The 14,543-nt window shown below is 41.8% G+C and overlaps 1 protein-coding gene across 3 annotated transcripts in view; it reads right to left on the reverse strand.

Annotated features, from left to right (window-relative positions):
• Nucleotides 1–2,851: 2,851 nt before the first annotated feature.
• The window catches only part of LOC137657767 (thiamine pyrophosphokinase 1), a 360,313-nt gene continuing 348,621 nt past the window's right edge, over nucleotides 2,852–14,543 (reverse strand). For all 3 annotated transcript variants that reach the window (XM_068392266.1, XM_068392265.1, XM_068392264.1), the window contains one exon: nucleotides 2,852–3,542. In XM_068392266.1, coding sequence (XP_068248367.1) covers nucleotides 3,322–3,542 — 221 coding nt within the window. In that variant the 3' untranslated portion in view covers nucleotides 2,852–3,321. The remainder of the gene's footprint in view (nucleotides 3,543–14,543) is intronic.

Below are 14,543 nucleotides of genomic sequence, written 5' to 3' on the forward strand. Positions count from 1 at the left end.
TGTATCTGAGCCCTGGTAAATGCTGGTCGACATTAGTCAACCTGACATACCCATGCTGAAACACAGGGACGGCACACGTTCTACTTAGCTCCCGGGAGGTTATGCGCAGAGCTGTGACGCGGTCACAGCTCCAGGGGGTGGCAATGTGGGGCCATAATACCTTCACCATGGCTACCAAGCTGTATTTCCAGTAGAGCAAAGGCTCGAAGCCATAACACTGGATCACAGCCTCACTCCGTACATCTTTCCAGAGGGCCCAAACACAGCGTTGTAACACCAGTTCTACTTGGCTAACCGAGTCAAAGTCCTGGCCTGTGCATCAGCATTGGAGTAATGCAACAGGGGCATGACTTCCTTTCCACAGGGTCAAGAGTCACTCAGGTACCCTTCACCCCTCAAAAGCGTTTATATTGAAATGAGCCCTTTCCTTCTTTCCTTCAACTATGGTTGACTAGACTGCCTTAACTTCTTCATCTCAGAGGAAGTGAACATTCAGAAGATGAAGAGCAGGAGGAAGAAGACACGTTTCTTCCTCTTTCAACCCTCCCCTCAGGCTCTGCAAGCAGATGAGTCAAAGTCTGAGAAATCCACATAATAACAATTCCCCAAGGGGAGAAACCATAGTGGTTACTCTAACAGGAACCACAACACTGGGGAACACTGTCATGGGGAGGGGTAATCACGCTTACAGGCGAACGGAGGTCACAGACCACCCAAACACAAGGGTCAGGGTGAAACACATAATAAGAATCAACAGCCAGCATTTACTTCCTGAAAGAAAAAGAAAATTAAAACTTTGATTAAGGGCACATCGGTATGTTTATACTTGATACGGCTAGAAACACAAGTGAAGATACTTTGACAACTAAGGGGACAGGACTCCTCGCCCTCACTCCCACCTGTAACCGCATGTCAAAGTGATCCAACGACCATCCGGCTTGCGCTGGAAACACATTTCCTACCTACAGTATGATGGTTTGTATTTCACATATGAACAAATAACTCTATTATAGGTGGATCAAAGGTTTGTCTAATAGCAAATGTTTCTATTCTTTATAAATGACTGTAAAACTATAACTTGATATACAGTACTAAAATTGAAAATTCTCCCAAAATTTCCTTAATTGATTAATTTTAAGTGAAAGCCACCAACAGAAACATGAAAAGCAAGATAGAATGACATTTGGAATCAAAGGAACACTAAAAAAAATCCAGTATCACCTAACAAGTGTCACTGAAGGTACACTGAAGTGGGCTGCCTTCACAAGAATTTCCAGTAATATCTCCCTACTTTCTCATCCTGCTCTCGATAACCTCTTATGCTGTGATATGTCCAAACAGGTCTACCTTAATAATGTAGTTCAATAAAATCCTCAACAATGATCAAGTCTACAAAAAACATCATCTAGCTCATATCAACAATTTCAATTCTCTGTTTATTTTGTTCAACCCATAAGCTGTATCAGTGAATGTTTTAAAGTATTTTAAGCACACCAGCATAACTCGCTGGGAGGAGCAGATGATTAGTGATAAAACAAGTGTCAATATACACTTCACCTCTTGAGTAAGAGCCCAAATTACATAATTTATAAGGAAAACTTCATTGTATTATGTTTCCTTACCACTAGCTGATTGACAACCAGGGACAATTACTCCATATATGCAATTAGCATATCAAATAGTCCTATGGAAGCATTGGGAGAATAAGGATACTGGGTTAAAACAACATAAGGAAAGTGAATGAAACGAGAGAAAAATTTTCTTCATAAATATTACATAAAAACTTGTACCGAATCATATCTAATATTCTCTGAAATCCTATCTACGTATATAAAGTGATCTACAATATATTTTATATACATAATATCATTTATAAATTTAATAACATTCCTACATTTGTAACGAAACAAGGTCCTTAAAGAGAAAAGAAGTTATATTGTGCTGCAATATCAGAAAGGCTCAAAAGAGAAAACTCTTATTTACATAATATATAGCATCCCTTGGGATTTCATCCTTGGGTTCTTTTAACTTCTTACACTGTACAATAATGGATTTCATCCACAGTTGAGATTTTTTTGTCCGGATTTTATCCCAATGTTTCAGCAAAATCTTTACTAGGAACAGACATTATGTCCAATTTCAGATCATTTCAGGTATACAAATAAAAAATAGAAAAAGACAAATGACAATAATAACTTGTAAGGTAAAACTAGAATTAAATGTTGTGAAGGGTAACTTTCACTTCATAATAAATTATTTGAGATAATGTGTTATGAGATTTACCTGTGAGAATCAGACACCCCTTCCTTTAAAAGCTGCATAAAAAAGATAACATTCCTGTCAAAACTTAACATTCAGTGCTTCACTTTAAAAGTGTTATCACGTTTAAGGCCTATATTGCACAAATTAATAATTAAAGTTTATACCTTTAAATGGAACCTGAAGTACAAAAACAGCACTTGACCAACTAACATTATTAAATCACCAGTTGCTTTGTGAATACAATAATACAACCTAAATCACAACCACTTTCACATTTGGGGGAACCTTATGTTGAATATTCCAGAACTAAAAAAAATTGTATTGTACTTTTGGCACTATTCTATAAATAAAAGAAATGCATCTACAAATACAAAATTTTGACAATGACTTTCTTCAGAAAGTTACCAGTTACTGTATAAGTGAAATACATTATACAGTCGGGACAAATATGCAATATTATTTGCTTGTCATGATATAACTTAGGAAAGGCAACTGTGTACATATATATATATTTATATATATATATATATATATATATATATATATATATATATATATATATATATATATATATATATATATATACTATAAAATATATTTTACCCATAACCACCCATAATTCATTTCTGAAGTATAAAATCTAGTTAATCTATGTTATACGTCAGTACACATAATCAATTCACAACACATGTGTATCATTGCTACTCTACATAAAATAAATAATCCAACATAAATAACTGCACATGTACATATAAAAATATAACTGAAGCACCATAATTTGGTAAGTACAGCCTAAACAAATAATTCAAAGCCAATTAACTCGTGATAATTAGTCATGTTTAAATTATTTAAGTTTCACAAGAGAAAAGAGCTCTATACATCATAATTTCTTAGGAGGAATACAGTAAGTTCTGTACTAAAAAATTGGCTTGTCAAAAAAAGATCAGATACTGTATTACCAAAATAAAAAAAAAAAATTAGACAAATTAAAAAAAAATATATTGAAAACATGAAACATGTAAAAGCAAAGAGTATTTGATTTCACTGACTTGAAAGACATTAAATTCTTGCCTTCTTGACAGGCTCTAAATCACTATGGGAGTTGTGCTCTTGTTCAACTTTTGATGCCTTGCAATTTTCTACTGGGTACAGACGGTCAATGTCCCAACCCATAGTCCAAAGAAGAGGTTGACATGTTGTGACATCTACCTGGCCTTCATGAGTAGGATCATAGGTGTTTGAAGTGCTTACTAGATGACCAAACCCAAGAATTTGGTTATCTGCAAGAAAAAAGCTGCTATAACTTGCTATCACATTGAATAATCCAAGTGACCAACAACACTTAGGACTAAGGATGTACAAATGTCAGTGATTATGAGAAGAATTTAAGTGCAATAATAGAGAGATCTTCTCAAAGGCGACTTTATTTATTAAAAAAACTACACATATGGATTTGTTTTCTTTAAATATTAAGTTATGCTATCCAAAATTGTTTGCTAGCTTTGCTGTATTCTAATTATTTTTCAATAATTCATGGGTATCTTTATAATTACCACTATACCCATTTCTTTGGTATATTGGCATACAGTACTATATTACCCAATTCCCGCTTCACCTAGGAAGCATAACTCAACTGATTGGCTGACCAGTGGCCTTACTCCTCTGACTCGGGATCCAGTGCATCTAAGCTTTTATGTGAAGGGATCAGCAAAGGAACTGGCCCTCAGGACTGAAGTCCACACCATGCTGCAGAAGGGCCGTCTCTAAGAGGTCCCAGAAGGTCCCCAGCTTCTAGTCAAATTTTTCTGGCGAAAAAGGCGACTGGAGGCTTGAGACCAGTCATCAATCTCTTCCCACTGAACAAGTTTGTTCAACAGACTCAGTTTAGAATGGAGACGGCAGACACGGTAATCCAAGCAGTTTGTCCAAGGGACTTCATATGCACACTGGATTTGAAGGACACATACTTCCAGATCCCAATCCATCCGCCTTCACGGGTATCTGGGATTCATACATGAGGAAAAGACATACCAGTTCAAGGTTCTATGCTCCTCAGGTATTCACCAGTGTTCGCCCTAGTGTCATCTTGAGCTCACAGGAATGACATCCATCTTCTCAGATATCTGGACGACTGGCTGACCCCAGCAGACTAGGGAGATGATCCTACTTCGTCACTGGGACATACTCCTTGAGCTTTGTCAGGCCCTGGGGGTTCTAATAAAGCACGAGAAGTCATTACTGCAACCTTCCCAGAGACTGGTATACCTCGGTATGATCAGAGACACCGTCCAAGAAAAAGTCTTCCCATTAAACGAAGGAGTAAAGAGTACACTGACTGAAGGAAGAGGCCGCACCCTTCTTCAGGAAAGAAGTTCTTCCAGCCTCTCGTTGGTTGAGTTTGTTAGGCCATCTAACTTCTCTCAGCTGTCTTGTTTCAAATGGCCGCCTCAGGATAAGATCCCTCCAGTGGCAACTGAAGTCCGTGTGGAACCAACACTCCAATCCACCGGACACCCAAGTTCCTTTAACTCAGGATCTGGTGACGGATTTGAGTTGGTAGATGGTAGACGAAAACCTTCGAAGGGGCCAGAATCTTCTCGTCCCCTCTCCGGATTTGATGCTCTTCACAGATGCATCAAAAGAAGGGTGGGGGCTCACCTGCACCATACGATCTCCAGCCTTTGGTCAGAGTCAGAAGGTACTAGCAAATAAATCTTCTAGAGATGAGAACAGCCTACCTAGCTCTTCATCAATTCCAACAGTTGCTAGCAGGTCACTATGTGGTGTTGATAAGCGACATCACCACAGTAGTGGCTTACATAAACAAACAGGGCAGTAACTTTTCACAGTCTATGCCATCTTGCAGTAAAGATCCTCAGATAGTCAAAAGAACATTTGGTGTCTCTATAAGCTCAATTCATTCTCAGCAAGAGGAATGTGCTCACAGACAATCTGAGCAGAGCGACTCAGATAGTAGGCTCAGAATGGTCTTTGAATCGTGAGATAGCCAACAAAGCCCTGACTTTGAGAGGATCCCCAACAGTAGACCTGTTCGCAACATCTCTGAACAGCACACTTCCGCTTTACTGTTCTCCAGTCCCGGACCTCAGGCTCTTCTAGGGCAAGATGTATTCCAACAACGGTGGGACAACATAAGACGTGTACGCCTCTCCCCCGTTTTGTCTGATGAGAAGACTGCTTAACAGGACCAGAGTGTCCCGAACTAATGATGACCCTTGTAGCTCTGCTATGGTATCATGCATAGTGGTTTCCAGACCTCCTGCAACTTCTAGTAGATCTACCTAAAGAACTCCCTCCATGACCAGATCAACTCAAACAAACACACGCGAACATCTTCCACAAGACCATGCAGTCGCTTTGACTTTACGCATGGAGATTATCCAGCATCTCCTCTCTCAGAAGGGCTTATCATGACAAGTTGAGGAGCGAATGTCCAGATACTTGCGTAGGTCTTCAGCCTCGGTCTACCAGGCTACATGGAGAGTATTCTGTGGTTGGTGTCATGGAAGGAATATCTCTCCAGTCGATGCCACTATTCCAGTAATAGCGGAGTTCTTTGTATACCTTCGGGAGGAAAAACTCCTTTCAGTCTCGGTAGTGAAAGTCTATCGCTAAGCCTTAAGCATTGTCTTTAAGCTGAGAGGAGTAGATACTTCCTCTTCGTTGGAGTTTTCTTTACTCATAAGGAGTTATGAGATTACTTGCCCCCAATCAGAGATTAGGCCTCCTCCTTGGAACGTGGTTCATGTCTTGAGATCCTTGAAAGGAACCCCCTATGAACCATTACGCCATGCAACTGACCGAAATCTTACTTTGTAGATGGCGTTCCTGCTCGCTTTAGCCTCGGCAAAGAGAGTCAGTGAACTTCATGGCCTCTCGTATGACAATGCCCATTCAAGGGAATGGAGGAAAGTGACACTCCCCTTCGTCCCTGAGTTTATTGCTAAGACTTAAAATACGGGGTTGCTAGACCATAGATTCAGGCCCTTTCAGATTGTGAGTCTTCATTCTGTAACCAATGAGCCAGATCAGTTGTTACTATGCCCAGTGAGGAGCTTGAGACACTATCTTAAACGCACTACAGCAGCACGGCCCAGACTAACACCTCTGTTTGTTAGTTCAGGTAGAGTAAAGAGAAGGATTACCAAGAACACGGTTTCCTCCTGGATTCGCCAAATCATTGAAAAAGCCTCGGCCCCAGATCCTCCTCAGGCTCGTCGACCTAGAGCCCATGATGTCAAGGGAATCAGTACTTCCCTGGCATTTAAGCGCAACTTTTCCATGTTGCAAGTTCTCCAAGTAGGTGTGTGTAAGAGACAGACCACAATTACAGCCCATTACCTACAAGACGTGACCCACAGGAGACTCAATATGTTAACTATCGGTCCTGTGGTGGCTGCTCAATAAGTGGTTTATAATACCTCAGGCTCCTTGATGAACAAGTAGCAGTTGGTTGAGGGCACTGGTTACCCGGGTTAAGAGTGGGATGAATGAGAAGAATGTCTGGCTTTTCTTTCTTTACATTCCCCTCCCTTGGGGTACAGCACCATGGGTCCCTCTGCAAGCTGGCTTTACCTCTGCAGGTAATTATCACCTCTCTTGTGTAGCCTAGTATAAGTTATAAAATTGCTTTACTGTCCACGTCCCCATTGCTTTCTACGAGGGAGCAGTGGGATACGTCTTGTTTTCCTATGTAAACTCAGAAGGTGTTCATACAAATTAACAACCTTTATTACACTGTATTGCATAAGCCGCGAGTATACTCTGTACATTTCATCGAGATGTCAAAGTTTTCCCTAGACCACAGTCATATACTGTACTAGGTAAAACCGGGTCAGTGTCCATGCCAGATCTAGGACTTCCACCCACCTAAGAGTGAGTCATCAACATAAATAACGGAAGGTTTATTAGTAGGAGAACAAACGACAAATTCGGAGATTTGTATTTTTCCCTAACTAATACAAACCTGGAGTTATTTATATAAATTGGCCTGCCATCACCTGTTCCCCAGAAGTCCTGACTGCAATAAAAAGTGACATCTCTCACTGCTGTGAGAGTATATATACAGGTAGCTGGGTACCCCCAACCACCCTAAGCCTACCCACTCAAGCGGTTAGGCAGGGTTGCCACATCGCAATTAAAGTCTAATGGCTACCTATAGCTGCCACTGAAAGATAATCCACATAAATAACTCCAGGTTTATATTATTATTATTATTACTAGCCAAGCTACAACCCTAGTTGGAAAAGCAAGATGCTATAAGCCCAAGGGCTCCAATAGGGAAAAATAGCCCGGTGAGGAAAGGAAATAAGGAAATAAATAAATGATGAGAACAAATTAACAATAAATCATTCTAAAAACAGTAACGTCAAAATAGATATGACATATATAAACTATTAACGTCAAAAACAGATATGCCATATATAAACTATAAAAAGACTCATGTAAGCCTGGTTAACATAAAAACATTTGCTCCAACTTTGAACTTTTGAAGTTCTACTGATTCAACTACCCATTTAGGAAGATCCTTCCACAACTTCGTAACAGCTGGAATAAAACTTCTAGAATACTGTGTAGTATTATGCCTCATGATGGAGAAGGCCTGGCTAGAATTAACTGCCTGCCTAGTATTACGAACAGGATAGAATTGTCCAGGGAGATCTGAATGTAAAGGATGGTCAGAGTTCTGAAAAATCTTATGCAACATGCATAATGAATTAATTGAACAACGGTGCCAGAGATTAATATCTAGATCAGGAATAAGAAAATTAATAGACCGTAAGTTTCTGTCCAACAAATTAAGATGAGAATCAGCAGCTGAAGACCAGACAGGAGAACAATACTCAAAACAAGGTAGAATGAAAGAATTAAAACACTTCTTCAGAACAGATTGATCACCGAAAATCTTAAAAGACTTTCTCAATAAGCCAACTTTTTGTGCAATTGAAGAAGACACAGACCTTATATGTTTCTCAAAAGTAAATTTGTTGAGAATCACACCTAAAATTTTGAAAGTTAGGGAAAAATACAAATTACCTCAGAATGTCATATTTTAGTATTTATTATTGCTTATATTCTAGTATATGATAACATTTAAGCTTTCAGTTAACAACAGATTTAAAATTGAAGATAGAAGTTTTACGTTACCTTTTTGCTTTGCTTTCATAATTTAGAAAAGATATTTATTAAGTGCTATTCCTAAACCTTTTCATTATTATCATTATTATTATTACTTGCTAAGCTACAACCCTAGTTGGAAAAGCAGGATGCTATATGCCCCGGGGCCCCAACTGGGAAGATAGCCCAGTGAGGAAAGGAAACAAGGAAAAATAAAATATTTTAAGAACAGTAACAACATTAAAATAATGTAGAGAGTAGAGGTCCCCTTTTTTGTTTTTGTTTCATTTGTTGATGTCGGCTACCCCCCAAAATTGGGGGAAGTGCCTTGGTATATGCATGTATGTATGTATGCAAAGCAACAATCCTAGTTGGAAAAGCAGAATACTATAAGCCCAGGGGCTCCAACAGGGAATGAGAAATAAGATAGAATAGTGTGCCCAAATGTACCCTCAAGCAAGAGAACTCTAACCCAAGACAGTGAAAGACCATGTTACAGAGGCTATGGAACTAACCAAGACTGGAGAACAATGGTTTGATTTTTGAGTGTCCTTCTCCTAGAAGAGCTGCTTTCTATAGCTAAAGAGTCTCCTCTACCCTTACCAATAGGACAGTGGCTGCTGAACAATTACAGTGCAGTAACCCCTTGGGTGAAGAAGAATTGTTTGGTTATCTCGGTGTTGTCAGGTGTATGACGGAGAATATGTAAAGAATAGGTCAGACTATTCGGTGGTGCGTGTTTGTGTAGACAAAAGGAAAATGAACCGAGAGAGAAGGATCCAATGTACTGTAGTACTGTCTGGCCAGTTAAAGGGGCTGGTGCCCTGGCCAACCTAGTTCCTAATATAAACTATATAAACTATAAAGACATTAACAAAACAAGAGGAAGAGAAATTAGATAGAATAGTCTGCCCGAATGTACCCTCAAGCAAGAGAACTCTAATCCAAGACAGTGGAAGACCATGGTACAGAGGCTATGGCACTACCCAAGACTAGAGAACAATGGTTTGATTTTGGAGTGTCCTTCTAGAAGAGCTGCTTACCATAGCTAAAGAGTCTCCTCTACCCTTACTAAGAGGTAAGTAGCCAATGAACAATTACAGTGCAGTAACCCCTTGGGTGAAGACTAATTGTTTGGTAATCTCAGTGTTGTCAGGTGTATGAGGACAGAGAAGAATCTGTAAAGAATAGGCCAGACTATTCGGTGTTTGTGTAGGCAAAGGGAAAGTGAACCGTGACCAGACAGAAGGATCCAATGTAGTACGGTCTGGCCAGTCAAAGGACGCCATAACTCTCTAGCGGTACAATCTCAACAGGTGAATATTAGTTTGAATCTAAAATAAAATCATATATTTATTCTTCAGACTATTTATAAACATTTTTTTTATATGTTTGTCTTTTTTTCAAGAATTATAAACAGAATAGTTTTAATGATCAAATGTACAGTTAGCCCTTTAAATAATGGCAAAAAATCATTAATTGATATTTTTGAAAATAATCACCTAAAGAATAAAAGCATCTGGGTAGTAAAATTGGTTTACTACAAAGTAAATCAACTAAGCATTTGATATTGGCTAAATAAAAATTGCCAAATTCCCTCCCCTCTTCCCCTTTAGGAGTAAAAATGCAAAAAATGGGTTATTTTAGGAAAAATATAGAACTTATATAGTTCTTCAAGGGTTTAATTGATATATGAGCATGGAAATATCCACAGAAATTACTTTCTGAGGTGAAAATACATGTGCCACTTATAATTGTAGCAAGTATATTGGCTGAAATCTGGTATGACCCAATTGAAGGTTGTAACTCAAGTTGCAAATGCAGAGCATGGTGGTTATAACTCCTCTATTTAAAGTCTCCATGCCTCGTTCTGTGGGACCTGACGATGGAATCTTTATATTATTAAGTCCCTTCGCCGAAGTATCGTGTTTGCCCACAAGTTCACAGCTTGGTGGGAAAGGAACTCAATGGTTTGAGTTCCCGATAATAGAAAAGTCTCCATTGCCTTCCTCGAGGTCTCCTTGGACCAATCTTTGGTCCTCATGAGGTGACCCAATGATCCTAACCAGAGATTCAGCAATGAAGTAGCGTGCATTGCATACTTTGCCATTTTTTCCTGGTTCAGGATTTCCGAAGCCGAGAACCAGACTTGAAGACCTGAGAGTCTCTCGAGAGAGATCCCTCTGGTCAGAGCCTCTAACGAATGGTCGAGAGGCAGTGCTAGAAGGGGCTCGTTGAAGGCCTCATAATGCTTCCTGTACTGCATGAACGGTGTCGGAAGAAATTTAGAGGACGAGCCTGCCCTGAGGGAGCTGGAGGAGCTAGCCATCTAAGAGAACGCCTTCCGACAGGCACTTGTCAGACCTTTAGACCAGGGCATGGCTGCACTGGTCTTGGGGGCTTCTGAGTTCTGTAGACATGGTCCAAGACAGTGTCTTTGGCCTCTTCAGGGGCCACAAGTGGGTCAGATAACACTTTGATGATCCTCATGCATGCCACTACATGCCAGAAGGCATGCTCCAACTCCTTCTACTCTGCCTCCAATACCTTCGGACTAGCAGCTCTTGGAAGATGGTCGTCATCGAAGTCATCCACCCACGAATCATCATATCGGGGTGGTTCGAGGTGCTTCCTTGCACGATGGGTATCACTTGCTGATGACCCTGCAGGGTTTGGAGATCATCGTCTGAGACCGTCTTGCAAAGGTCTTGCTGCCCTTGCCGAAGACTTGGGAACAGTCTTTGCATCTTTCAACTTCTTCTGGGTAGGAAAGAATTCTTCCAGGAGTGAAGGTCTTGAATGATATTCCTTTCGTGCCTCACTCGCAGAGAGAGTGACGTCCTTCCGTAAGGGTCTGGATACCGGCCATTGCTCTGGTGGAACCACCTCGATAGGGGAGGGGCGGAAGGAATCTGCCAGAGACTCATCTCTAAGAGGAAGAGACACTTGGCTCGGGAGATGAAGGTGAGAGCCTACTCGCGGAGGAGTGGGAAATACGATGCTGAGCCTCCGCTTCGATCTCCGTACTGATGTCATTTTGATCTGGGATGAGTCCGGTGATTTAGTTACTTCTCGTTTCCTCTTAAGCAGGGAAATGGATGATGCCACGGGCTCCTGAGAAGGAACCGTAGACTTTCGTCTAGGGTCAACCGGAGAAGAGGATGATTTGTTCGTTGGAATCCTTGGTGTACTTGTAGGCTGTAAAGATGGGACACCTTCCAAAAATGCTCTGACCAGGGCATTGAACCAAGATTCTTTGCCCACTGCAGCGCTGGCCGAAAGGTCCCGAAAGGATCGAAGCCGAGGGTTTCTGAAAAATAAGACAGGGTTCCTACCTGGATCAATCGACGACCGGACGAAAGAGCTGTGTGAAGAAGCGGACGGTTCCGGCTTCGATGGTTCCACCTTACAGGGAAACGGAACAGGACGGCTTACCTGTTCAGGCTCCTTGGGTTTCTTAAAGGTAGGTTTTTCCTACAGATGTCCTGGACACCTTGGCTGGAGAGTGGTGTTCGCGGCCTGATCTGTGGGAAACATAAGACTCAAGTTTTATGGGTGAATGGCGATCTGCGCCTGATGACCGGTGTTTGTGGGCCGGAGAAAGAGAGGAAGAACCCCTATGAGGCTCTGAAAAACGTCAATGAGGCTCTGAAAAACGTCAGGTTGGCGAGTGCCGATGTCTAGACGAACAACAAGAAGTTTGAGAAGGAGAGTATAGGGACAACTGTCTCCAATCTGAAGTAGATCGCCTATGGTCTGGCAAACGAAGGATGGTACTGGCGAGCGGTGCACCACAGGAGAATTGAGAGTAGCTGGAGAACGATGAGCACCCGGCGATCGGCAAACAGATAGCAAACGCTGGAAATCTAGCGGAAGATGAGTAGCTGGAGAATGATGGGAAATTGCTGAACGATTAGTCATTAGTGATCTGCGCGACATTGGCGAACAACGAGCAGCTGACAATCGACAGGACCCTGGCGAACGATGAATCGTTGGCAAATGGTGAGAAGAAAGAGAATGATGGACAGCCAGTGACAACGAGTCACAGGTGAGCACGAGTAGCTGGAGGACTGCGAATAGTCGGCGAACCACAAACTGTGTGAGCTCGACGAACAGTCGGAGGGTCTGGAAATTCTATGACAGCTGGCAAACCATGAACAGCTGTCAGGTGACGCGAGGTCGGAGAGGGCCGTTGGACAGCCGAACGCCTCTTGCCTTATGCCTTACCTTATTTTTTGTTTGGGTTCCCCCAGGTCCCTCAGTGTGAGGCACCTCGTATATCCACCAGAGAGTTGCTAATACATCTTCCGGTGTATTTTGCATCTTCCAGTCTTGGATGGTCTGGGATGCATCTTAGGTATTTATCGAGCTTATTTTTAAACGCATCTACGCTCACTCCTGATATGTTTCTTAGATGAGCTGGCAGCACATTAAATAGTCGCTGCATTATCGATGCTGGTGCGTAGTGGATTAATGTCCTGTGCGCCTTTCTCAGTTTACCTGGAATGCTTTTTGGCACTATTAATCTACCTCGGCTTGCTCTTTCTGATACTTTAAGCTCCATGATGTTTTCAGCAATTCCTTCTATTTGCTTCCATGCTTGTATTATCATGTAGCGTTCTCTTCTCCTTTCTAGACTGTATAGTTTTAAAAATTGCAGTCTTTCCCAGTAATCAAGGTCCTTAACTTCTTCTATTCTAGCAGTATAGGACCTTTGTACACTCTCTATTTGCGCAATATCCTTTTGGTAGTGTGGGTACCATATCACATTGCAGTACTCGAGTGTACTACGCACATAAGTTTTGTAAAGCATAATCATGTGTTCAGCTTTTCTTGTTTTAAAGTGTCTGAATAACATTCCCATTTTTGCTTTACATTTAGCCAACAGTGTTGCTATTTGGTCGTTGCATAACATATTCCTATTTAAAATTACACCAAGGTCTTTAATTGCTTCCTTGTTTGTGATTGTCTCATTATTAGGTCCTTTGTATGCATACACCATTCCTTCTCTGTTTCCATAATTTATTGATTCGAATTTATCGGAGTTAAATACCATCCTATTTATCTTGGGTGGTGAACGGCAAATCCAGGGAGAATTTGCTAAAACAGGCAAGCGACGGGAACTAGAAGGCTGTCAGCAAGTCTGACGAGATTCGTCACAAGGTGACGAGAGATAATCTCTGGAAGAGGTCTGCGGTCAGGATGGCGAGTGACGAGGAGGTGGCAAGCGACGAGGTAATGATGCATGACGATTCTACGAGGGGGATCATCCGAGGGGCAAAGGAGAAGATTGCAGGTCTTTGGGGGAACCAAAGAGACATCTCTTAGCCAGAGGTGAGGGAGAACGTCTGAAGCATCAAGGAGGACCACTCACTCTGGGAGCTCGTCGAGGATGGTGAAGATTTTACGAAGGGTAGACAGCTCAGCAGGAACAGGAAGATGTCTAGAAGACCAAGGGACGGCCACACCAGAAAAACATCAGAAAAAGAAATGTTTCACTTGGGGGGAGGAGCAGGGCCGCTTTGCTAGGGGAAGCAGGACTGTCCCTCGATAACCGAGATTGACCTGGAGTCAATTGGTTTACGCTTTCGTTTGAAACTGACCGAAAAGGAGCTTTGGGGGGAGGTCAGGAGGTGGAAGAAGCAGCCTTGGTTTTCTTTGACTTTGAGGAAGACCCCAAAGGTGAAGAATCCTTTTTGGACTTCTTTCGCCGGCGCCCAAACTTCTCCCACTGGGAGGCAGACCACTCCCGGCATTCAGGGCAGGTACTGTCCTTGTCACAATGCCACCCCTAGCAGGCAGGACACAGCAGATGTGGGTCCGTATCAACAGGACAAAAACTTCCCGTAGGAGCGGCCTCAGGTCCTGGGCAGGTCCACATGAGGATGGCCAAGAAGTGAGCACACACACAGACTGAAAAAAGTAATTAGTCAGTAATGGCTAGTCAATATGGTGAGGGGAAGAGCAACAATGTCCGTTCTCCACCCGAGCCAAAAGCAAAGTAGATTCACAGCCCAGGTGTGTGAGTGAGAAGGGAAGCTACTATCCCCCAATCTCCGCTAACTACCAGGTGGGTTGTTAACCCCTGCTAAAAATCTAATGGCTCGTCTTCAGCTTTGCCAAAAGTAATATCACCTATAAAT

This window comes from Palaemon carinicauda, chromosome 18 (assembly GCF_036898095.1).
Source record: "Palaemon carinicauda isolate YSFRI2023 chromosome 18, ASM3689809v2, whole genome shotgun sequence".
Classification (NCBI taxonomy): domain Eukaryota; kingdom Metazoa; phylum Arthropoda; class Malacostraca; order Decapoda; family Palaemonidae; genus Palaemon; species Palaemon carinicauda.